The sequence below is a fragment of the Seriola dumerili genome, unplaced genomic scaffold, assembly GCF_002260705.1.
Source record: "Seriola dumerili isolate Sdu_G_001 unplaced genomic scaffold, Sdu_1.0 BDQW01000109.1, whole genome shotgun sequence".
Lineage (NCBI taxonomy): Eukaryota > Metazoa > Chordata > Actinopteri > Carangiformes > Carangidae > Seriola > Seriola dumerili.
The window spans coordinates 677213-701212 of NW_019174364.1; the positions used below are offsets into that span (position 1 = coordinate 677213).

General features: G+C 37.9%; 2 protein-coding genes across 2 annotated transcripts; one reads left to right on the forward strand and one right to left on the reverse strand.

Moving 5' to 3' along the window:
* Window positions 1-654: 654 nt before the first annotated feature.
* Window positions 655-6310, forward strand: ppil1 (peptidylprolyl isomerase like 1). The gene is made up of 4 exons (XM_022746768.1): window positions 655-833; window positions 1158-1312; window positions 5718-5786; window positions 6012-6310. Exons 1-4 carry the CDS (start codon window positions 778-780, stop codon window positions 6230-6232), a joined length of 501 nt encoding a protein of 166 aa, XP_022602489.1. The 5' UTR covers window positions 655-777; the 3' UTR covers window positions 6233-6310.
* Window positions 6311-8683: 2373 nt separating this feature from the next.
* On the reverse strand, window positions 8684-19447 carry LOC111222873 (sodium- and chloride-dependent GABA transporter 2-like). Its single transcript, XM_022746765.1, has 14 exons — window positions 19224-19447; window positions 16726-16860; window positions 16472-16612; window positions 15890-15977; window positions 14956-15088; window positions 12515-12649; window positions 12315-12418; window positions 11817-11941; window positions 11352-11464; window positions 11118-11255; window positions 10835-10937; window positions 9344-9444; window positions 9069-9239; window positions 8684-8929 (listed from the first exon to the last, which is right to left on the reverse strand). The coding sequence occupies exons 1-14, from the start codon at window positions 19396-19398 to the stop codon at window positions 8813-8815; spliced, it is 1779 nt and encodes a 592-aa protein (XP_022602486.1). The 5' UTR covers window positions 19399-19447; the 3' UTR covers window positions 8684-8812.
* Window positions 19448-24000: the final 4553 nt, after the last annotated feature.

The window sequence follows — 24000 nt, forward strand, 5'->3', positions numbered from 1 at the left end:
ATGAGAATAGAGTCATAAACATCTCATCATGACAACCGCATTCGCATCTCCTTTCCACATTGCTGATGTAATCAGCAATGTGGAAACAGTTATCCCTGTTTTAACAGATGATGAAGTAGGGAACTCATAGTTCTGTTGTGTTTCCTGAGACATTCAAAATAGATTTCAATCAAGAGCACATGACTTATTGCACATACTTTATGATATACTTTGATGTACTTTGTTTTGTAAAGATTTACCAGTTATATCACAGCATTATGATACAATGTCCCACTATGGTAATAATTTTTTTGTCTGGGACCATTGTGTGTGTCTCTCTATGGTTATTTTGTGTCATTTTGTGTTTTTAACAGAGTTCTGTGACTTTCAAAGAAGAAATATGAAACTTCAAACAGAGGCACAGGTCCAGGGGGCAACCGACCTCTCCGGCCCTGGGCCTGTGCCTGGTAGGCAACCTGTCCATGGTTATAGGGTAATAGCAAGTCATTCTAACTAGTTTTACCTAATAAACTGGCAAATGAGTGTAATTGACTTAGGAAATAACGCCAGGCAAACTTTCACACGATCCATACCATACTAAAGCCCGCATGGTGATTCTGTCCAGCAGAGGGCAGCCATGTGTCGCAGGATCCCTACAACCTGCAGAGGAAATGAGCGGCAACCACAGAAGAAGAAACTACCCATGAATTGAATCAATGTGCTATACTGAAACATCACTGACTTTTTATGTAAAACGATCTATAAATAGACGACTGAAGTTAACTGTTTGGAGTGACAATGTCAGGAATACCTCCAGACACATGGCAGCCGCCCACAGTGGCTTTTGAGACGACGTGAGTTTTTGAGTTTTTATTAAAAGCGCTGAATGCTAACTCAGCTAGCTCGCAGTAACGTGAAGTCAGTTATGTGGTTGGTGGTGTTAACTTGGTGCGGGGCTTGTTAGGTTTATTATGTTGATACCAGAATTTCTTTCAGCGCGAAAGAAAGCTGCAAATTCTGATACTTTGCCTTGGTTATCAGAATGCTGGTTTTGTGTGTATCGTTTCATTTAGCTACACGAAGTCTCAGATCACTTCACCTGGAATATTTTAGCTAAAAACTAGAATAACAAAATCTGCTTAAAGAGGCTTGACAGTAACACTGACTGTGTATTGCAGGATGGGGACGGTGGTGGTGGAGCTGTACTGGAGACATGCACCAAAGACCTGCAAAAACTTTGCAGAGCTGGCCCGAAGAGGCTACTACAACAACACAAAGTTTCACAGAATAATCAAAGACTTCATGGTGCAGGGTGGAGATCCTACGGGGACAGGTGGGTTCATCATGTCCACTGATATAGCCAAAAGTGTGTGGTCACCATTGTGCACGTGCTTTTGTGTTCTTTTAGTCAGGTCCTTTGTTTTACAGATCCTTAAATTCCTCTCATTTCCCGGTAAGTTTACTGGAGATATTTTTTTTATGTGACAGATTCTAGGTTAAATAGTGTTTAATTGATACACATCCTTTTTAATTACTTCTAATCAATCGCTAGTGTAACCACCAGAGTTTTAAAGTTCAGTAACAGCCATTAAGCTGCACATGTCAAAATGTGACATTTGCCCACAGGCAGCATGAAGTTTAAGAAATATGGAGAATAAAGATTCCAATTACAAAATGTTGAATGAAACTCATACATTGTCTCTATTTTCCATATAGTAAAAGTAAATAAAAGTGAAGTAGCTTCCGGCTCTGCTCCAGTGCAGTCGTGTTTTCCTCTGCTTTCTGCCTTCTATATGCTTTGCGCTTGCATTATCTAATTTCCTATAGTCTACTTTTCCAAATAGAGCTGTTTGCTTCCGGGAGACAGAAAAGTTTCAGAGTCAGACCAGCAAAAGACAACATTATGGCAAAATCTACAAAGTCAGTAAGCTGCTCAGGCTGTGAACGACTGATTGAGAGAATAACAGAGCTCGAGAGGAAGATTGAAATGCTCCATTACATACTATGGTAACGGACAGACAGATTTTTATTCATGGACACTCTCCCCTCGATATGTCCTTATACCACTGGACTAGCTGAGGAGGCTCCCAGACCAGCCTTCCCTGATGCCTCCAGAGCTAGACCGAAAGCATCAACTCCAGCTAGGACCTTGGTCTGACCTGGTCGTCTTTGGCAAATCCAGGAGGACATCGAATAGGAGAGCACCAATGCTCACTCCACCACCCGAACTGTCAGTAAACAACAGGTATGATCCTCTGAACAATACTCGTTAGTATTGTTCAGAGGATCATACCTGTTGTTGCTGAACCCAGAGAAGCTAATAACACCAGCATTAAGGATAAACAAAATCCGAGAAATAGCCCCAAAATCAATGCTAAGCCTCATGTCAGGAGTAACGTGGCTAATCATGTTCAACACAGGGAATCTTAAAGAAAACTCAAGAAAAAGCCCCAAAACCACTGCTAGGCCAAGGGCCAGAAGAATTGCTGTGAACTTCACACCTGAGCCAGACACAAATTTGATTGGGGTCTCATTAACTAAGCATGTAAAAATGGCAAGGACTGAAAATCTAACCGTGACTGACACATCTGTCAGGGATCTAACAGAGATTTTACCAGCTATCCTCTCTACACACCCAAACATTACGAACATTGTTATCCTGACTGGGTCCTTTGACATTCTGCGAGGGAAAACTGGCTCTGAGATCCTGAAAAAAGACTTTTCCCTATTACTGGAAAACCTTGAATGACCGTGAATCTCAGCTGCAACATGTTTACATTTCTAGTCCAATTCCAGCTCTTGGGAAGGGAATTGAATTCTTCAGCAGACTCCTTGACCTGAATACATGGCTGAAATCAGCTTGCTTCAACCGTGGGATAAAGTTTATTGAGAATTTTGAATATCTTCTGGAACTTTAAAGACCGCTTTAAACCAGACAAGGTTCACCCAAACATCACTGGATCCAGGCTACCAGGAGCCAACCTACGTCATGCCCTTGGAATACCATACACAAACAAGAACGTCCAGATAAGCATGAACGACAGTGCGCACAGACAGACAAACAGACATTGTTTCTTCGAACGTAACTGGGATTTTAAACTGCCGGTGGCATGGTAAAACTCACCGTAGCAATCACAGACTATCTGGAATAATCTTAAATTGGTCAATACTGAGCCAAAACCAGTGTCCCTTCCTGTCACAGATCCCCAACAGCTTTTGAATGTCAAATCATCTGCTAACAACAACTCCTTCTTAGTTAATGATCTGATAACTGAAAAGAAGTTGAACTGTATGTTTTTAGTTGAGACCTGGCTAGACAGCACTACTGGTGTAGCAATACTGATAGAGACTTGTCCTCCAAACTAAAAGTTCTACCAGTCAGACATATCAGGAAAGGAGGAGGGATTGCAGCCATTTTCTCTTCACAGTTTGTGTGTAATGACACTGACCTGGGTGAATTTACATCATTTCATTATCTCGCTCTTAAATTGAAAGTAGAATTATCAATTAGGGCTGTCCCAAACGATTATTCTTTTAATGATTAATCTAGCGATTATTTTTTCGATTATTCGACTAATCTAACGATTATTTTTTTTGCAGAGTCTGCAGACTACCGCACTGTTGGTGTCAAGATTAAAGTATTCCCAAACTTTGGAGGACCGTGTGCGAGCCTTTTTTGCCACGTGTTGCTCCACACGCTCCGTCGTACTGCTGGTAGACGCCGCCATGTTGTTCAAATAGATTACACAGACGCAAATCATTCACGTAGTCAATGACTTCAATTACATCACCGCGTTGTCCCAGCCCTTGCGCTGCGCTTGTATCCGGGTAAACCAAAAGTTCCGGTTTTGTTCTATGAACATTTACCCTGTGTGGTTTTACACGACGCGTCAACACTAAAATTCCACGTCGAATAATTTTTATAATCGACAACGTCGATTACGTCGGATAATCGTCCCAGCCCTATTATCAATACTTATCATTACAGTACATCGGCCACCAGGAGATTCATCACTCTTTCTGCAGGAATTTTTCAGAGCTGATCTTACTTGGTATCACTAGATATGATATAACTTCTTAAAGGACTTGGAGGACAAGACTGATATCCGACTAGTCGGCCCCAAAACAAAAAGAGAAATGATTTTCAATAACCTGGGTAAATTGACTCCCTGGATTAAATCTGAGGTTACAAGTCTTGCTGTATCTTGGATTCGGATCTAAACTTCCCACGTCAACAAGGTGACAAAAACCTAATTTTTCCACCTTAGAAACATAACTAAAGTACAGCCATTTATAAACCAAAAGATGCTGAAAGATTGAGTCATGCCATTTCAAGCTGACTTGATCACTGCAATGCAGTTTTTACGGGGCTCCCAAAAAAAATCACTGAGAGACTTCAGCTCATTCAAAACTCTGCAGCTCGGCTATTAACCAGAACCAAGAGGAGAGAGCACATTAGTCCTGTTTTAGCTGCTCTGCACTGGCTTCCTCTTACATTAGAATGGATTTCAAGGTCCTCCTCCTTGTATACAAAGGCCTTAATGGGCAAGGACCAAGCTTCATTGCTAACTCCCTGATTAACTATTTAACTACCTCCGAGAACACTGAGGTCATCTACTGCTGCTTTATTGAAGGTTCCCAGCAACAGCTGTAGGAAAACTGGGGATGCAGCCTTCGTCAATTATGGCCCAAAGCTATGGAACACATTACATGTAGATATTAGAGATATCAGCTCACTAAGTATTTTTAAAAGAAAGCTCAAAATTTATTTCTTTACTTAAGCCTTTAACTAGCTCTGAAACTTGGCACTTTGTGCCACATTTATGCACTGCTCAGCACTTCTTTTAAATGTCTGCTTATTTAATGAATTATTATTCTATTCATTATTTTATCTCATTTTATGTTAATGTTTAATGTTTTTCATTTTAGATCAATGCTTTTAACAATGTTTTTCATTTTGTCTTTTCTTTTCATGTGAAGCACTTGGTGCATGTGATTTCGTTGTTGTAAAGCACTTTGTGCTACACACCTTGTATGAAAGGTGCTATACAAATAGATTAAAAAGTTATTATTATTATATAATTAGCACCAAATTACATGTTCAACTTACATAATTATGTTTACAGTTCCATGAATTAAATTAGAACTGGAGAATATCATGTTAACAACATGCAGTGATATTTTAGACAAAGGTGTACTTCCAACTTTGTGGCACCAGTTTAGGGTTTCCTATTTCAAGACAACAGTGCCCCTACACACAAAACTAGGTCTGTAAAGAAATGGTTTTGGTGCTGAAGAACATAGTTGCACAAAGTCTTGACACAGTCCCATCAAACCCCTTTAGGATGAACTGGAACTGCAACCAGGTGCGAGCCAGGCGGCCAGGCTCCAAAATCTTGTAGAAAGCCCTACGGGAGGAGTGGAGGCTGTTATAGCAGCAGATTAAGGATCATTGATGATCTGATTCCTTTCTTAGTCATATCTGACTTTAAACTGAATATTTTGGGGTTTTGGTTTGTTGACTGAATAAAACAAGCATCATCTAATGTCAGCCATTTGTCACTATTTCCTGACATTTTATTGACAGGACAAAGAAATCTCTTAATCGTGACAATAATTAATCCACAGATTAATCTATAATGAAAATAACTGTTAGTTGCCGCCCTAGTGACTTGTCTTGTTCTCTTTCCTTGATTGAGAGTAAATCTTGAGTTCTGTGATCTTTGTTTTCCTAACAGGTCGTGGCGGTGCCTCCATATTTGGTAAACAGTTTGAAGATGAACTGAACCCAGAACTCAAATTCACAGGTAATCACAGTTAAACAGAAGGTGGCAGATGTGAAGGAGCAAGAAGAATATACTGTAGGTTGGGGAAATAAAGAAAAAGGCTCTTTCTTGTGGTTTTCTTGAAATCTGAATAAAATAGACCAAGATAGTGTTACTGATGCCCAACTCTTAATATGTATGTGATGCTTGAATAGCGATAGCAAGTCAGAATTTTCACTTCTGTTTTTTCATTTGTGTGTCTGTTAGGTGCTGGAATTCTGGCCATGGCTAATGCAGGACCAGACACCAATGGAAGCCAGTTCTTCCTCACTCTCGGACCCACCCAATGGTTGGATGGAAAGCACAGTATTTTTGGAAGAGTTTACCAGGGGATGGGAGTGCTGAACCGGATCGGGATGGTGGAGACAAACGGTCAAGATCGTCCAGTTGATGATATCAAAATTGTCAGAGCTAATGTGCCCAATTAAGAAAATGTTGATTTTTTTTTTTTGTTTGTTTTTAATTTTTTACACTGTATTTTTTTTCTTTTTTTTTTTAATAAATGTCTGTTGAATTTCTAAATATGAAGAATTGGTATTTTTTCCATGAAAGTGACCCAGCTAACCTATGGAAATTGTTGACGGATGAAAGTAATGCACTTATTCTAATGAAGTGGTTTGAACACTTTAATTTCAAAGAAATGAAAATATTCAAGTGGAATGAAGAGTCACAGTTTTTGTTATTCGGTAGTATAAAGTTGTAGGTCTATTACTGAAAATACTGTCAAAAGTCAAAGAGTAGTCTAAAGTTTTATTGGTTGTTTGTTAAAGGTGACATTTTCTATTTTCACTTAAATTCTAAATGAATAACAGGTTGTGCAAAACAGTTAAAGAAAGAGAACAATTGCTGCACAGATACAGTGGCTTTAGAAAGTATTTAGATCATTTGCTGAACACTTTACTGTGTGAGATTTAACATTTAGTTACAGATTTAAAATATGAAATAAATAACAACCAGCTTATCAGAATCTGAGTACTCTGTAGTGGTGGAGGACACAATCAGATCTTTTGTTTTAATAAAAGTAGCAATAAAACAATTTAAAAATGCAGCACATTGATCAGAAAAATGAACTGAAGGTATAAGTACTCATACTGATAGCATATATTACACAAGTGCTTCTGTCTTCATACTGTTATTTAAATGATACCATGTGTAAAGAGGGAAAACGCCTCTTTTGGAGCAAAAGATTTTTGCAGGAGACCCCCAGACTAATCTATGACCTCTGATTCTCAGCAGTTATTTAAACCTGACAATCATTTATTGATCACTTGTCCACAAACTGGTTTACTCCCTTCTTCACATGCATACACAATGACAATGCACAACCCATATTGCCCCAGAATGTATTTTATTATATAAATTTCAAGTCATATAGAAAGACAAAAATTATATAAAAAACCCTCTTCAGTATATTAATACAATAAACTACTATGTACCTAGAAAGGTAAAAGTAATGTTTAAGGCACTATGGGATTCGTATTATAAATTCAAACAGCAAGTAGCTTAACACTTATTTTGACAGCCTGAGGATGTGAATTTATTTGGCTTAATATATTCCCCTATATCTTTTAAAAAAATGTAAATTAGGTAAAATACACACAATGTATTAAATATAACAAAAGTAAAAGCATAATAATTTTTTAATTTCTCTTCATGAGTCAATGGCAGTCAAAAAGGAAATGTTGGAAATCAAATCAGCTTTTAAAAAGACCACACCAGTGTAATGGTTGTTTTAGTTTGAGTTCACATTACTACAATATGAAGATCAACTTTTGAATGATGATCATGTTGATGCTGTAATACCAGCAGCTTTGGAGAGATTCACAGATGGAATCACATGAATGACTTGGTCTGTTATAATAAGGCTGCTACCCAGGCCTGTTCAGTTAGAGAAACAGGAGACCGCGGAGAACAAAGGGGAGGAATGAGGGTAAGAGCACCAGAGGTAGCAGGGGTGAACAGCAATTATGAGTCTGAACTGAATGCTGTGTTGGAAATATGCAGAAGAGGTCACTGAGGTCAAAGGCAGCTTTGTTGAAGCCTATCTGTCTTCTTTTTTTCTAAAATTAAACAGTTTCATTTCAAGGTTTACAGAGCTTCTGGTTGTATATGATAAAACCAACAGAAAAGTTTAAACACTTGTTTTATATTTCTTTAAAAAAACAGTTCAACATTTTGGCAAATACCCTTGTCTTTTTCTTAGATCTGTCTGAAGGAAACAAAATCCATCTACCAGCACCTAAAAAACCCAAGTGTAAAAATAACATGTGTTTCCTATGTGTGCTGAACTATTCCTTCGCTGGAAGTGGTAACAAAGGCAGAGTTTGTTACCTTTGGTCATAGCTAGGCTAGCTGTATCCACTTGTTTACTACAGCCTTTATGCTAAGCTAAGCTAACCAAGGCTGATTTCAGCTACATACTGTATTTACCTTATAGACATAAGAGATTTGATTTGAATGATTGAAATATGCCTTTAAAGCTACTACACAAATACACAATGTTCTGCCAAAATTAGACGATTGTGGTTACTTCATGTGTCTCTGCAAGTTAATTTTAATAGCATACTACATGAACAGTGGCTACCTACTCCACCAGCTGTAATGCCCTGCCAGTTGTTGGCAATAATGTAAAAGTTTTTGTTTTCTGGTGAATAGGCTAAAACATAAAAAAACATTGTAGACCTTTAGATTTGGAGATATTTGAGATGTGGATTGTAGAAAAGAGCTTGTAAATCAATATAGTATTTTGTATATTCAGTATCTGCAACAATTTCAAATATAATTCAATGAAAAAAACAGACATTAGACAAAAAAACGAAACAAAAACAAAACAACAACTTTATATTAGATATTTGATAGACATTTGATATGTACTGTATTCAGATAGGTAACCTCACATTAAAACAAATATTGGTATATGAATACTAACCACCATATATATAGAAAACAACCTGCCCTACATATTTTTAAAATAAAAAAAGAAAAGTTATTTTTAAAGGATTAGCATTTCATTGAATATTGCCATGTTTTCCACCATGACGGACATGCAATATAGCACTGATGCTTGCCATTTCCTTTGCCATCACTGGAAGGTCATCTGCAGGCTGGGAGCTTTTCTTGAGGCGCTAGAGAAAGGTATTAATATTATCATTATGTCAGTATATCACCTGCAGCAGCACAGTATGCACAGGCAACAAAAATAGGTTCGAGTGAAGTTAATCAATTTAAATCTTTGAGTTAAAATAATCATAAGTCACCACTGACCTGCCAGAGAGTCCCTTTTCCTTTGGCCAGTTTGCAGATCATGGTGACTGGAATCATAATTAGAGATGACATGGCCAGAAACCAGCCGATCCAGTAGGCCCACCAAGGATACACATAGGAGTTGTTGAACCTCAGGGGTGTGTATCTCAAGATACAAAATATAAATGTGCCCTATAAAAGGAGAAAAATCACAAATATAAACATTGTAGGATCAAAATGAAAGATTATTAATATACAATAAATGTAATGTGTTCTGGACCGCTGAAGACACTTACGCTGCAAATAAGAGGGGTGGCATACAGCCAGCAGTACTTGATCAGTGAAAGAGGTTTGTACCCAATCATGTCCTCGATGTTGTCATAGAAGCGTTCAGCGCCTAAGAGAAACGCATTGCATAAGCTCGGTTCGATGCTCTATACATGCAATACAGATTAAAGCATCTGTTTTTGGCAGCGAACAAATATTGACAAGCATCTTGCTTCTGCTCTCAAAATGCCTTTGTTCCAGCCACTATGTGTGGGTTGTAAGTTTTTCTCTCAATAGTTTTGGCTAAACAATCTAGACATTATACTAACTGGCTAAAGCTAACCTCTTGCTAATCACTTGCATTCTAACTAACTGTTAATTAGTTAGGCTAACTGTTGTTTTTTTATTCCTCTTGTGGACTTGTTTTTGTTTCCAATTACTGCATTGCACTTGTTGCGGAGACTCAGTTTTGTTCTTATGTTGATGATACCAAGTTTCTTCCTTGCATATTTTTCGTTCTAGATGCGATAGGTAAGCTGTTGGCCTAGTAATGCCACCATTTCAGTATTCCCTCTCCATGTAAGCCGCACCCTCTGCCTCTCACCGGCAGGCACACACACACACCTGGAGACTATTGTCACATTAAGAGTTCATATATGTAGGATTATGTAGCACTTAGACCTCAAGATAGACGCATTTTGTCCCATGCGGCTAGGGAACAGGCAAGTCTCCTGGAAGGAATGTTTTAAAGCGGATTTTGTTTTTATCCTTGATAAACACTCTTTAAAAAAGACTTTCACCTTATTACTAGATGCACTGTAAACAAACTGTTGCCCAGGCCTTGCTGGCTAAGTAACCTGCTTTCAAGGTATGACTAGCGGTTTAACTTAATGCTGGGTAACACATGGCATTAGGTGATTTTAACATTTTGTATATGTGATATATGGGAAGGCATTGGAAGTTGAAATCCTTCTGAGGTAAAAGTTAACTTGTAGTTTATACATCCAGTTGTACATGTAGGTATATATTGTCTGTGATGTATAATTTTGGTCTACATTATACTAGGACTTTCTAATCCTCAGAGGCATAGTTTTACCTCACTAGCCCAGTTTTCTTATTAGTTTACAAATTCATTGTAACAATACCTTACTGATTACCATCACTGCATTGGCCATGCTTTTTTCCATTAGTTTTCACAGTGTGACAATTTCCTCCTTCAAAAACCCTTGCAAATTATGTTTTCTGAGCTGGCACAAAGCAATTACATCTTTTTTTTCTAGTAGTTTAAGTAGTCAGTGCTTTGTGGAATAAGGAACTAAGTATACATACTGACATCTTTTAGCATACTTAATTTAGCCACTTTTTCAGGGCAAGAGCACTTTATATTCAAACCCTTTAGAATTAATACATATAATGGAATTTGTTTATAGGCAAAGGTTGAACAGTTAGTGTAATATCAATATAACATACTGTATATAGCTAAACCAAAGATGATTGTACCACTGGCAGCTGTATCTTACCATAAATCCATCCAATGACAACAGACTGGAGGATTGCCATCATTAGAAGAGTGGGACCACTGCATACATAGTGATCAAAGATTTGCAGAATGTATGCACCAGCCTAAAATTAAAACAAGGCAATACATTGGTCTGGATATCAATCGCCTTTTAGTTTGTATAACGACTTAAACTGATTTAAGTCCTCAGGAGTTTAGATGCTGTGTTTTAGATATTTAATGATCAGGCTGCAAATCACATGATGAATTCCTTGTGACCAAATATGAATGTTCTCAAAGCTCACCTCAGACACCAGTAACAGTCCAAATGTATAACAAATAGCACAGATGAACAACAGGACAAGCTCTCTGCGGTATCCTTTTCGGAACCGGGAAGGGTAGATATCCGTTAAAGAGGTCATGATGCTCTCCAGGCCAGCAAACTGGAGAGTTACAGAGAGACAAGTTAGTGTAAAGAACAACAACAAAAAAGCATTGTGGAACATTTTCTGGAAGAAAAGAGGACGGCTGCAGCTGACCTGACCATCTATTCCTAACAAGATGATCATGGTGAAGAAGCACACGGACCAGACCTGAGGCCATGGCAAAAGGGTCACAGCTTGTGGGTATACTATGAAGACAAGGCCAGGACCTGCAAAGAGAAGCCATCACTGAATAAGTCATTGCTGCCACAGTGTCTTTTTTTCGATGCTGTAACTTGAGGGTGACAAAGTCAGAAATGTTCTTATTCTGCACAAGTTAATAAGCTTACCACAGTGTCAGAGCTGAAATGTTACAGTATCTTGTGTGCTCATTGCCAATTTGAAGATTTCAGGCAGAATAATAACAGGTTAAACAGAAAATTAGAAAGCATCATATTTACTAATCATCAGAGCAGTTCAGTTGTTTTTACATTTTTATTATATGAGTAAAAACAAAAAGGCAATACTGAGGAAAAATGTAGTTAACGTCATATAGTCTACAGTTTAAAATCATATTCGTACCTGACTCAGCAACTGCAGAAATAGCAACACCCTGTTTCACTGACATATAGCCAAGAACTGAGAAGATGGCAAAGCCAGATATAAAACTGGTTCCACTGTTCAATAAGCAAAGATAGAAGGAGTCCCTGCAAATCAGAAACAATGCTGTTTATTGTTATTTCTGGGTAAAGGACTGATAAAGTTGTGATTATGTTGTGACCATGTTTCAGAGAAATAATACACAGTAAGTACAGTACATGCAAATCCAAACAACAAAATTAAAATGTTTTGAAGAAAAAATTATAGATGCACCGATTACAAAGGTTGACATTGAAATCACAATCTTATATGAACTGTTTCGTTTGTTATGCACGTGTTCACTGATACCTGTGTACAATGGCCATTCACATAACCACAGAGCAACATCACAGTACAGATTATGATTGTGTCCTACTTTTGCAATACCACAATTAGCTGCAAACCATTTGGATGCTGATAATGAGCTTATGAACTACTCACCTATAGCAGTTGTTGTTGTACTTGTTGTAGCTCCCAAGCGTAGTCAGACATCCCAAACATATGGCATAGGAATAAAATATTTGTGTTCCAGCATCCATCCAAACCTAGAAACCAGTGAAAAAAAAAAGTTTTGATTTTCAACACTGTCACTTTAGCTATAGAATAGTCCAGTGCAAAGTAGAATATAGGCTGAATGATACCTGTGGGTCAGCGAGCCGTGCAATATTGGGATACAGGTAGTACTTGATCCCACTTAAGGCTCCAGGAAGGGTTATTCCTCTGAAGAGTAGCACTACTAACATGACGAAGGGAAATGTGGCTGTGAAGTAGGTAGCCTACATTTAAGCAGAAAAACCCATTGTTACAAATTAAATAATACCAAACTGTAATCCATTTTTGGAGCCACATTGAGAAGTTTGATTAGGCTGTTGAGTGTGATGTTGCGTAGTTAGTTGTGGTGGTTCCCCAGTGCACCAAGACGTTATCTCACAGCCCAACAAGGTTACAAGTATTGTGACATTCTTTTACCACCCTGGTTTGCCTACACATCCTTAAAATAAAACATAATAAATCATAAAATAAATCATAAAATAAATCATAAAACATATGGTTTCAAGTGTGAATGAGGATTTATCCTGGGAAATACACCTGACCTGCACTGTGAACCTATTATAGTAGTAGGATATCTGCAGATATTATAGTACAACAGCAAGAAAATGTGTCACACTATTTGCAAGTGAAAAAATAATAACTTCATTAACTTTAAAGGTCAGAGGTCAAAGGCCAGATGATTCATGCCTATCATTTGCTCTTGAGGCATTGGACTAAAAATGCAAGAGTTAGGATCTAAGAGTCATTCACAGTGTGTAACTCTGGGACACAGACACCCAGGATCCATTGCAAAGATCTCTCTCACGGGGAAGTTTGCCAGGCAGCGCTTCCAGTTGACTTTCTCAGAATCACAGACCTCACGCCGGCTCTGCTCAACTGCTGTGTCAAAACGGTGTCAAAACTGGCCCGTAGCCAGTTTTGACACCCTAGTGAAAAACATCTGTCATTAATAGTGCCTTCAAACGTTCCTTGCTTGAGAGAGAGTGGCAGGTGAGAGTTTATTGCATGTGGCTGCAGGTCTGAAGTAATCACAAGAGCAAAACAGCATTCATATTATGTGAAGATTTCCACTGATTTGCCAGCCCTGTCTTATCCTTGGGGGAGGCGCCAAAGTGTATACAATACTACATGTTATATACATAGATACCAGAGAGTAGAAGCACTGATATTTATTTATCATGTTGATTTTTCCTAGTCTATTTTAAAAGGACTTTATGCATAACTTTTGCAAATCTGTATTGAACTGGAGCAGCATTAGCAGACCAGTATCCTAAAGAAATCTCTGGTTTGGTGAGATTTTAATTCACAAGTCCAGTCTCAGGCATGTCCACACAGGGGAGCCAACTTTGACAGCCGCCGCACAAACTATAATTATCACCTCATGATTATACACCTCTGGCAACTAGCTGCGTCTCAGTTTAAATCCATGTCTGTCCAGACTCTTATAACATATGTAGTGAAGACTTTTAAGACTTTACTAAAAAGGTACTAAGGGTGTTTTTTATTTAAGTTTCAAGGTCAGCACCCAAGACTAGTTTCAACAATTCAGTATCTGACCAACTGTGAAATACGGTCACAATCTCCCCCTTCTCTGTCCAAGTTACAATGTTGATTAATGGCTAGTGTTTTTGCAGAGCATTGTGATGTCACAGTGAAGCTAAACTTTGACTTTTATACTATTTATATAAAATTTCATCACTTCATCATTTTATCCTATTAGACATTTGTGTGAAATTTGGTCATAATTAGCGCATAAATAAGTTATGGCCAAAAACATGTCTTGTGAGGTCAGAGTGATATTTGACCTTTAGCTTTTGACCATCAAAATCTAATTGGTTCATCCTTGAGTCCAAGTAAACGTTTGTGTCAAATGTGGAGAAATTCCCTCAAAGTGTAGCTGAGTTTTCACAACAGACAACTTGCTAGCACAGAGGCATAAAAATCTAACCTAACATAGTGTATGTCTGCGCCTTTTGAGCTTCTCATTATTTTTCATGCTATACCACTCTGCTCAGGTAGTGCCATACTGTAGCAGTTTCAGAGGAATGAAACCACCATGCTTGTATTAATGAATTTGTGTATTCAAAACAGCTACTGATTACAAAAAGCTGGTTGAGAAAAAATTCAGAATTATGCCTATAATAAAATTTCTATTATGCCTTTCATAGAATTACACCACTAAGAATGAATTGCATGTTATCTCATTCGTTGACATTTTAAGTTTAGCCCACTAAATGGATGACTCTGGTCAGTTGTATCAACTTGTAACGAAATATAACGTAGGCTATTTCAATGTGTAAACACGTGCTGCTGTAAAGACCCTTCCCTTGTTCCCACACAACTTTTTGGTGGGTCAGAATAAAGCTAGTAACATTTCAAATTCAGTCTCCTGAAAATCCTTCCTCTCTAAAATATGAAAAAATAAAGAAAATAAATTAAAAAATTAGAAATGAGTCAGGGAAATAAAACCTCATTTTAGAATACATGACGAGCCTAATTTCTGAGTTAAGATATGTCGTTGCCGTCGTACCTTTCCGGTGGATCTCACTCCCTTCCAGACACAGAAGTAGCAGATGATCCAGGACAGAAGAAGGCACAAAGAAAGGTCCCACTGTATGTGTCCTAAGGCCTCTATCCCGGTTGATATATTTAACACCCGCCTTCTGTAAGGACCAATGTATTGTCAGTGTATATGAACCAATTATATGAGGCAATCTACTGTACATGTTAACAGTCTCATGTTTAGACTAAAGAGGACAGCATGAAACGTACCATCGGAAGCAGTATGCAGTGGCTAAAATAATAATTCATAATAATAATAACAACAGCAACAACAACAAGCTGCCATTATTAGTAGCTATTAGTAGTTACATATCTGATTGACATGTCAAAAAGTCCATTGTGAAAGTGCTTATGATAAAAGAGCTGAGCAAACTATACTTGAGTAATTAAAGGCCTTCCACACCTTCAGTCCACAGGTTTTTTTTCAATTATTCTGGCTGAATAGATTAATTTTCAAGGTGAAGCTATATGGGGACTTATACTGGGAGTTTGCATTATTCAACAAATATATCTAAGGCTATGTGCCATGAATTATGCAACTAAATTACCAGAAATGGCAGTTTGTACACACCAAACCAGTCCTGAGCAAACATCCAGTCTTCCAAAATAAGAGCAGACATCTGTGGGACTGGATCATGGACATGTGAGGTCTTGAACATTTCTGCAAGTGTCACACTATACCTAAAAATGTCTGACCAGGAATATAGTATCATTGTGGAAGAGCTCTGTTTTCCAGTCGACACCATAGATTGAGATTGTATTATGTCTTAATTATGGATTTGTGAACATTCACCCTTTCTAAAAGCACAGGTCTTTATTACGCAAGTTTACTTGTTTTGTGATGCACTGATGATCTATAACTCACTTGTATTAAATTGAGTTTCATTGAGATAAACACTTACTGCCAAAACTCTCTAACAGATGATGATGAATTCACCGGTGAGGTCCAGTTAGCAGTGGCATTATAGTTGTTTAATACCACACAAGCATCTGAAATGAATCAAAGTATTGTTAAACACAGTTAAAACTGAAAATGCATTCCCAACTAACAAGAGTAGATCAGTAGTGATTAAGTAATACATAAACCAGCTTAGGTAAATTCCAGTTGCTTAACCCAGACATCATACTTAACAATACAATGAAACAATGCCATCCAGTTTTATATACTGGAATAGACGGATTTAGTAAATGGTTTACAACACACTTTAATGTAGTTATAAGCCGATATATGCACATTTTAAGTGTTTGTTAATATACAGTATTTGACAGCAATTACAATGTCTCCAATGAACACCTGTTTTATATTATTACAATTATGTTTTACTTTGTCACTTATATCTGATTATAACTACATTCTGGTGTGCTATACGTGTTTAGGTATATACAGCCTCAAATGTTACATTGAGGGACTTAAAGTAAAGTGTCGCCACATTCTTTTATTAGTATGATGTTAAAGCAAACTTCAGGATAGCGGATGAATTTACCTGTATTCCATGTGTTATTACAGGTGGCCCATGGCAACTCTCCAGAGAAGGAAGAGAAAAAGTAGAGAAACCCCCAGGCTAAGATCACAATGTAGCTGATACATCCATAGAAAATGATAATTTGGCTGGCGTAACCTATGCCTGGACACAAAATAAATTGATGCAAAATGTTAGCATTGCCTTCCCTCAGTATTTCTTCATTATCTTGCCAAACTGCTTAGTATCACAGTTCTGGCAGGTGCACAGTATCTCACCTTCAAACAAGGGACAGATCTTCCTCCAGCACATGTTTCCCGCCTGACTGGTGTATTGGCCCAGTGCTATCTCCAGTATGAACAGGGGGATACCACAAGTCACAAGGAACAGGATGTAAGGAATGAAGAATGCCCCTGCAAGTGTTAGTGAAGCACAAGAATCCCTTAGATTGACTGGATTATTTCTTGGATTTTTCTACAGACATTGATGCATGAACTGTGCTTGCCATAAATCTTTTGAGTTCGAGACATGCTCATTAACCCCAGGCGTTTTTCACAGACACGTTTCTATGACATGTCACAATATGAAAAAACAGGTTTATTCAGTGTCAGGATCCTGCTGTTGTTCATGCTGGCTCACTGTCTCACTGTTACTGGAACACTTGGATAAAACTTGTGTAATTTGGGAGTGTCTAAATTCTGTGTGTATAAATATCTCAATAAATCAGAATATGAGGATTTGCAGCTATCTGGATATGAAACAGTCACGAACCTTTTTTTTAAATTGTGCAGCGGAGTAAACATTTTTTCATACAAGTGCTTTTTTGGGGATTCTGTAATTAAGGATCATCTGGATTTTTAACAGACTTTGACACAATACTACTATTTCAAATGATCAGTGTTGTAGTGTAACTTACATGTAACAGGATTACCTAAGTAAAGTATTAAAAAAAATGCAATTGTAATCAGTTTCTGAGAAGTGAAATGTAATTAAATTACTTTAACTAATCAAAATGCTTGTGATTGATAAGGGGTTACATCCAAATATATTCTTTTCAGTAAAAAGCTGATATGTACAATATAACATTCATTCTATAGCTTTGCATGTTTTGGCCAAGCAGGAACACCTTCTTCTGCCATCTATCTATCCATCTATCTATCTATCTATCTATCTATCTATCTATCTATCTATCTATCTATCTATCTATCTATCTATCTATCCATCTATCTATCTATCTATCTATCTATCTATCTAACTGTCTTGAATAAGCAACAGAGGACCAATCATGTGATTTCTTTTTTTGTTGGAATACTATTAATAGTGAAATGCATGTCCCTCTTACGTCAAACTCTTGTAAGATTTTGTCTCCATATTGTACAACACATATTTTAATCGTAAACCCGACAGTGTTTTGTGTTATTCCATGTGTGCCAAGTGCTTGTCGACAATGCTGTAGCATTTTACAAAAATACTGTACTTTGTGTCTATCCCTAGGGGATAAATAAACTATCTATCTATCTATCTATCTATCTATCTATCTATCTATCTATCTATCTACTAAAGTTTCTGAGTAAAGTCCAATTATGTTGCCACATAAACTGCTGTAAACAAATGCTCAAAAGTACAAGCTCTGCTGAAATCAGTTCAAATCAGTTACAGTTCACAGTTAGTTCAGTGTTGGAGACATGCAGAAATTTTGGTGACAGATGCAATGATAAGTATGTATTATGATATACATATGTAGACATATGTAGTATGATAAGTAAATAAAAGTTGGGAAGGATTTAATTTGCCACTGTTGAATGTTGATCTTGAAATTGGTGAAAGCATTGAAAGCATGAAAGCATGGTGTTATAGTATATCTCCACAATAAAATGTGGTTCTTTACCTGGAACAGTGTGATCTGACCAAGTAAAATTGTTAAAAATAGAGTAATGGTTAATGGATGTTGTATAGTCATCATGTAAGAGATGTGACAGAAGCACCAATAAAAACAAAACATCTTATCTAGTGAACACATAACTAGTCAAGCCTGTTGTTGCCGGGTTCACTGTAACCAATTACATTTCAGGTGAATGACTTAAAAACCCTTACTTGAACCACCTTGTGTAAAAACTGCTCATGTTTGAATCACTCAGGATGTGAAATCAGTTTGAGGACTGTGGTGTTTTATAAGTAAATAAAAATTGGAGGGATTCGGCAAAGAATGTGACTCTGCTCTTTGCACAAACGGAAGCAGTACATATTTTTATAGCCTTTCATAACCTGTCAGATCATTAAACATCACATGTGAAGCAGAAGGAGACACAGACAGAAAGGAAGAGTGTTATACAGTACAGTTTTCATGGTTTGACTAAATACAGGGATTTAGAAAAAAAAAAAGAATTTCTATAAATGTATAATGCAGTCATCAGTTTATCATATGTAAGATACTGTGCATTTTTCAAGTTTAAGAAGTGTGATTTCCCTTAGTCCACTGTGACTTTTTTTCATTAAATATCTTATAGGAAAAATTTCCTAACAAGTCAAATAAAGCAAATAAAAACTATATATAAAATAACTATATTCTCTAATAAAAAAAAAACAAACTAATAATTGTGTCTTGGTGGATAATGAAACAATATCCTAACAATTTACTTTCAGTTTCTTTAGTTTATAGAGTATATAAGAGTTGTAAAAAGTTTTGTAAATGATCTGACACAATACTACACATTTTTTTAAGGTGGGGTAGGAGTAAGAATAATAATATGAGAGAGTAATAAATAGAAATACTCACCACCACCATTCTTGTAGCATAGATATGGAAATCTCCACACATTTCCAAGTCCGATAATGGCACCAGCTGTAGACAGGATGAACTCCTTTTTACTACCCCACTTTCCACGTTCCTCAACTGTTTGTGAAGTCATCTCTGGAGGGAGATGGAACAGCCTGCACAGAGAGTCTGCCATACCACTGAGGAAGAAGTGGTCTTATGGCAAGTCTGGCATAGATCCACGAGTGTCTGCATTGACTGGCTGGGGACTGTCTGAAGCACAATTCGTACGGGGCTACATAATTGACAGACTGCAAGGTGTTTTAGCCACAAGGGGGACCTCTAGATTTACGAAGAGTAAATTGCCAGCAAGTACTCAGTGTGACTAATTCCTTTTTGGACATGGTATTGAAGGCTTTGAAAGCACGGTATGAATGACTGATAACCAGTAGACGTGTTGTTTTACCCAAGGCAAATACATTTCTAACACAGTCACGAATACAGATTAGCCTGTCAGTCTTAAATCTTAATTTATATAAATATATAAATATACATTTTGCACAACAAAACTTCAGATAAGGAACTTCAGATAATTACCTCTGAATGCCACCAAGTGAGCTTTTGTCAGGGATCCGAGAATTTCTAATTGCTGATTTTGTGTTATTTTCTATGTGCATTGCACGTGCTTCACCTTGCTAAACTCCAAAGTGCCAAGTTGCCTTCAAGTACAGCACTTTTTTATAGATAGATATATTTAGAGGAAAATGTATATGCATTGCCAGATGATTTCACAACTCTGGGCATCATAGCTTGAGCGGACAGAAACAGTACATAAAGACTGCTCATGTCTGGAGGAAACTTGACCAATAATCAAAGGCATACATTTTAGGATCCAAGCTGCCAGACACATAAATCTTTATATGTGATATAAGTTTTCACCAGAATGAGCCAATCCAAGTAACAGGGGTACTTCAGGGTGATGGCAAGTGGCCATTAAACCGATATACCCAAAGCAAAATTCATTTAACAGTGAAAAATGTCCCTTTTTAGTCAGGTATTCATGTACAATAATCACAGCATGATATTTGTGACAGAACACTTGCATACAAGATATTAAGAGGTTATTTCTGTTCAGGTGAAAAATATACCCTGCTTACAGCCATAAAAATACATGAACATATAGATTATACGGTATGCTTTCATGTAGTTGTCCTATCTCAACTTCAAAGTACAAAGTTGATTATATAGTAAGTATACTATATAGGCATATAAGCTCTCTCTTATCTAATGCAGTTGCAAAAGCACTGTTACAGCTCCCCCCCTTTTCCTGCTCCAAGAGGATTATTCCTGTGCAGCTCAGTATTTTAAGGTCACAGCAGGGAGCACTTCAGGATCTCTGGTCCTTCCTTTAAGTGCAAAGTGACACTTCCAGCAGCTACTGTAGCTTGTTGCTTGCTAATGTGGGCTTCTCAGCTTTCACACGAGAACATTTGGTCTTTCCTGCCAAAGCTCTGAAATAATCACCAGTGGCGGAAGTATTCATATCATTTACGCAAGTCAAAGCAGCGCCACCACACTGAAAATATACTCCTGTAGTCCTCGCTGTTATAATCAATTACTGTTCTTTGGGGACCCGAACAACAGAACACTCAGGAGCGAGTTGAATTGCATATTTATTATAAAAGGGAGATTGTGTCAAGGCAGGAGATGACTGGGTGATGAATGAGAGGCAAGCACGTGATGAATGGCAGTGGTGAAGCCATGATGGAGGAAGTGACTGAGAGAAAGGCAAGGCAGGCGGTGAGTGGATGAATGGAGGGTCCATTGATGAGGGAAGGCTAGACTGATAATGAATAGCAGGCAGGCATGCAAGTGAGTGAGCGAGCGAAAGAGAGAGCGAGAGAGAGAAAACAAGGAAGATTGGAAAAACCCTGGACCCAGGACACCTACCTTCAGAATCTTACTTGAAGCGTAAGCAGTATTATATATATATTTATATATATAATATACTTTTTTTAGATCATTACTGATGCATTCATATAATTCATTCATAGTATATAAATTGATCATGTTTTTTATTTAAAATCTGAAAAAGTGTATAGTTACTTGGTAACAAGTATAGTACTGTTAGATGATGGGGAGTAAAAAGCAGTTTCCTCTGAAATAGAGTGGAATACAAATATAAGTTGTTACTGCCAGAAACAGGCTTTATCTGTGACACCTGAAAGGAGGGGAGTGAATTCTCATGGTTCTAGGCAGCTTAAATTTGACAGCAGTAGGGTTATAATACTCTCAATTGGACCAATATGCCAGAGAGAAAGTTTCCTAGAGTCAGTTTTTAAAGAGAATATTCTTCGATCATGCATTGAGTAACACGCAAGAAAACATTCCATCTTAAAAATTGCAAGTAGCGGCCAGTAGCCTTTGAGCTGCAGAGTGAATTCAATTGTTAATTAGTAAAGGTGAAAAGGCAGAAATCATGCTTTCATTCATCTTTCACTCTTCGGACAGCGTTTTTTGTGATGCATTTGCAAAGAAACCTGACAAAGTCAGCCTATTACACTTGGACAGCTTGTGCTGCTTCATGCTGCTGGAAATGAAAGCTAGTTTAGCTACGTTTTCATAGCCTTGCGTACTAGTTCCGCTTGACTGCTGCCTGCATTGCAGCTTATCCCCTGAACGGATGTTTCCATTGTGGCTTCATTTGCTCAGCACAAATAAGTAAATGAAATCATTCAAAACGCAAACTACTTGAGTTCATTCATCTCTGCTGCCTAATGTCATGGTAATTACAAATTACTACATGGTATCATCTAACATTACTTAGTTGGATGTTTGGCTGACTGCTGCATCATATTGCCAACATGATGAAACTGTTCATGATCAACTGATCATGTAGTTGACTGATGTATGTAAACTTGCCACTGCAGGAACCTTTGAAACAAGCCGCAACTTAAGCGTGCGCATGCATGCATGTTGTTTAAGCCAGAGGTGGCCAAGAACCGGATCGTTTTTCTGCTGTTACAAGATCAGAATCAGAGGAATGTTACGATGAGTTACTGAGGCCAAGAATTTCCCAAAGTGCTGGCCAAGGGGAGTCTAATGTCTCAAGATGAAAACCTTATTGCAAAGCTACCTCTAACGCTTAGAGACGCAGAGAGAGCCGAGTTAAACAAATATTAGCTTGGATTTGGAGTCTGGGTTTTGATGGGGCATCATGAAAAGTTTGACTCACCAGTATACAGACCTTGATGAGTCCTTTCTTTTGGTCGAACTGTTCAAGCAGCAATAAAGTGACCAGACTGACCACAGCACAAGCACTCACTCAGGCTCATCCTGCGCCGTCTTTCAGCCAGTGAAAGTTTGGATCGACCCAACTGAATGGGCTCCTCCTCAGGATCACCAGCTTGCAGGGAGCTTGGAGCGGTGGAATAAACGGACGAGGATGTTCCAGCAGACGACTATCTAAACTGATGGCAAGGGACACATGTTGACAGGTTAGTGAATTCATCTTGGAAAGCTAATTCATCCTCGAGCAGTCCATTTAATCCTTTAACAAAAACCCTTTGGAGCACCTCATCATTCCAGCATGAATCTAAAGCCAAACTCCAGAGCTCCACTGAATATTCAGCTACACTCCTTGTCCCCAGTCGAAGATTGAGCAAATGGTTAGATACATTTCCTTAACAATTTGGGTTGTTAAATACAGCTGTTAGCCAAGACACAAACTCAACATAGGAAACTGTGTTTCTTTTGCATTTACTGCCTCTTAAAAGCTCTTCCCATCATACCATACTATACCTTGGATTTATTGTTGTAGAATTTAGGAATAATAGCTTAAGGCTGGGACTGGGAAGCACTGGAGGGCAGGATGGGCAGCAGAGTAGAGGACTGGGCTGGACTGGAGGACAAACACAGAGCAGGCTGGGTGCCAGATCTCAGGCTGGGGTTTATGGATACAACAAGTAGCTGGGTGAGGCGGGAGCAGGGGCAAACAATATTTAGGCTTGAGTCAAAAAGCAACACAAGAAATTATGAACTCAGAACTTGGAGTTTGGCCATAGCAAGGTACCACAAGAGTGAATGGACAATCTGGTGAAGAGTGGAGTGAGGAGTCAGGGTTTAAAAACTGTAGGAGCTTGTTGAGCTGAGCTGTGGTGGGTGTGCAGGTGGTTTGGCAGAAGCAGGAGTCTGAAAGGCCACACCCATCAAACACACACACACAAACAGAGACAAAAACAAACTGAGGACAATAAACATAAGGAAGGGGAAAACAACATGAACACAAGGGAATGAGGGAGAGTAAAAGCTGATACCTGACAAACGTATAAAATGAAAAGTAAAGTAGTAAAGTACCTCAAGATTGTACTTAAGTAGCTGACTTGAGCAAATGTACTTTTCACCACTGAATTCTATCATAATTTCAGGAGAAATGTCATAAGTCTGAGCCTGTATGTATTGATTTTAAAATAGAATAGAAAACTGATTTTAATTGTGTCTCTTTGAAGTAATATACAGTCCAGAACAATACACAATAAAAATAAATAATGTAAATGTAAGGTGTATAGATACAACATGAAAGTCAATACAAAATGAAACAATTAGATTTTTTGAAGCCTGAACATAATTTGACAAAAAATGTTTGGCCCTGCTCATTAAGTAACCAGGCAAAGTGAAAGTGCGTGACTTATTTGCAGTGGGAACAGCAATGAATGTTATAACATAAATAACTGCAGTGTTTTAGACTTACTTTCCTTACACTGACAGAATATATATTACATCTGACAGTATTATTACT

Bases quoted from the DNA above. Each gene is read 5' to 3' on its own strand.
- ppil1 (XM_022746768.1), top strand. From the start codon at position 778: ATGTCAGGAATACCTCCAGACACATGGCAGCCGCCCACAGTGGCTTTT. The intron at 834-1,157 runs GTGAGTTTTTGA...TGTGTATTGCAG, and splicing joins ACAGTGGCTTTTGAGACGAC to GATGGGGACGGTGGTGGTGG. The intron at 5,787-6,011 runs GTAATCACAGTT...TGTGTCTGTTAG, and splicing joins CCCAGAACTCAAATTCACAG to GTGCTGGAATTCTGGCCATG.
- LOC111222873 (XM_022746765.1), bottom strand. From the start codon at position 19,398: ATGGCAGACTCTCTGTGCAGGCTGTTCCATCTCCCTCCAGAGATGACT. The intron at 12,650-14,955 runs GTACGACGGCAA...GCTTAAATGTAG, and splicing joins GAGTGAGATCCACCGGAAAG to GCTACCTACTTCACAGCCAC. The intron at 8,930-9,068 runs GTCAGTGGTGAC...ACCTTTCTCTAG, and splicing joins GAAAAGGGACTCTCTGGCAG to CGCCTCAAGAAAAGCTCCCA.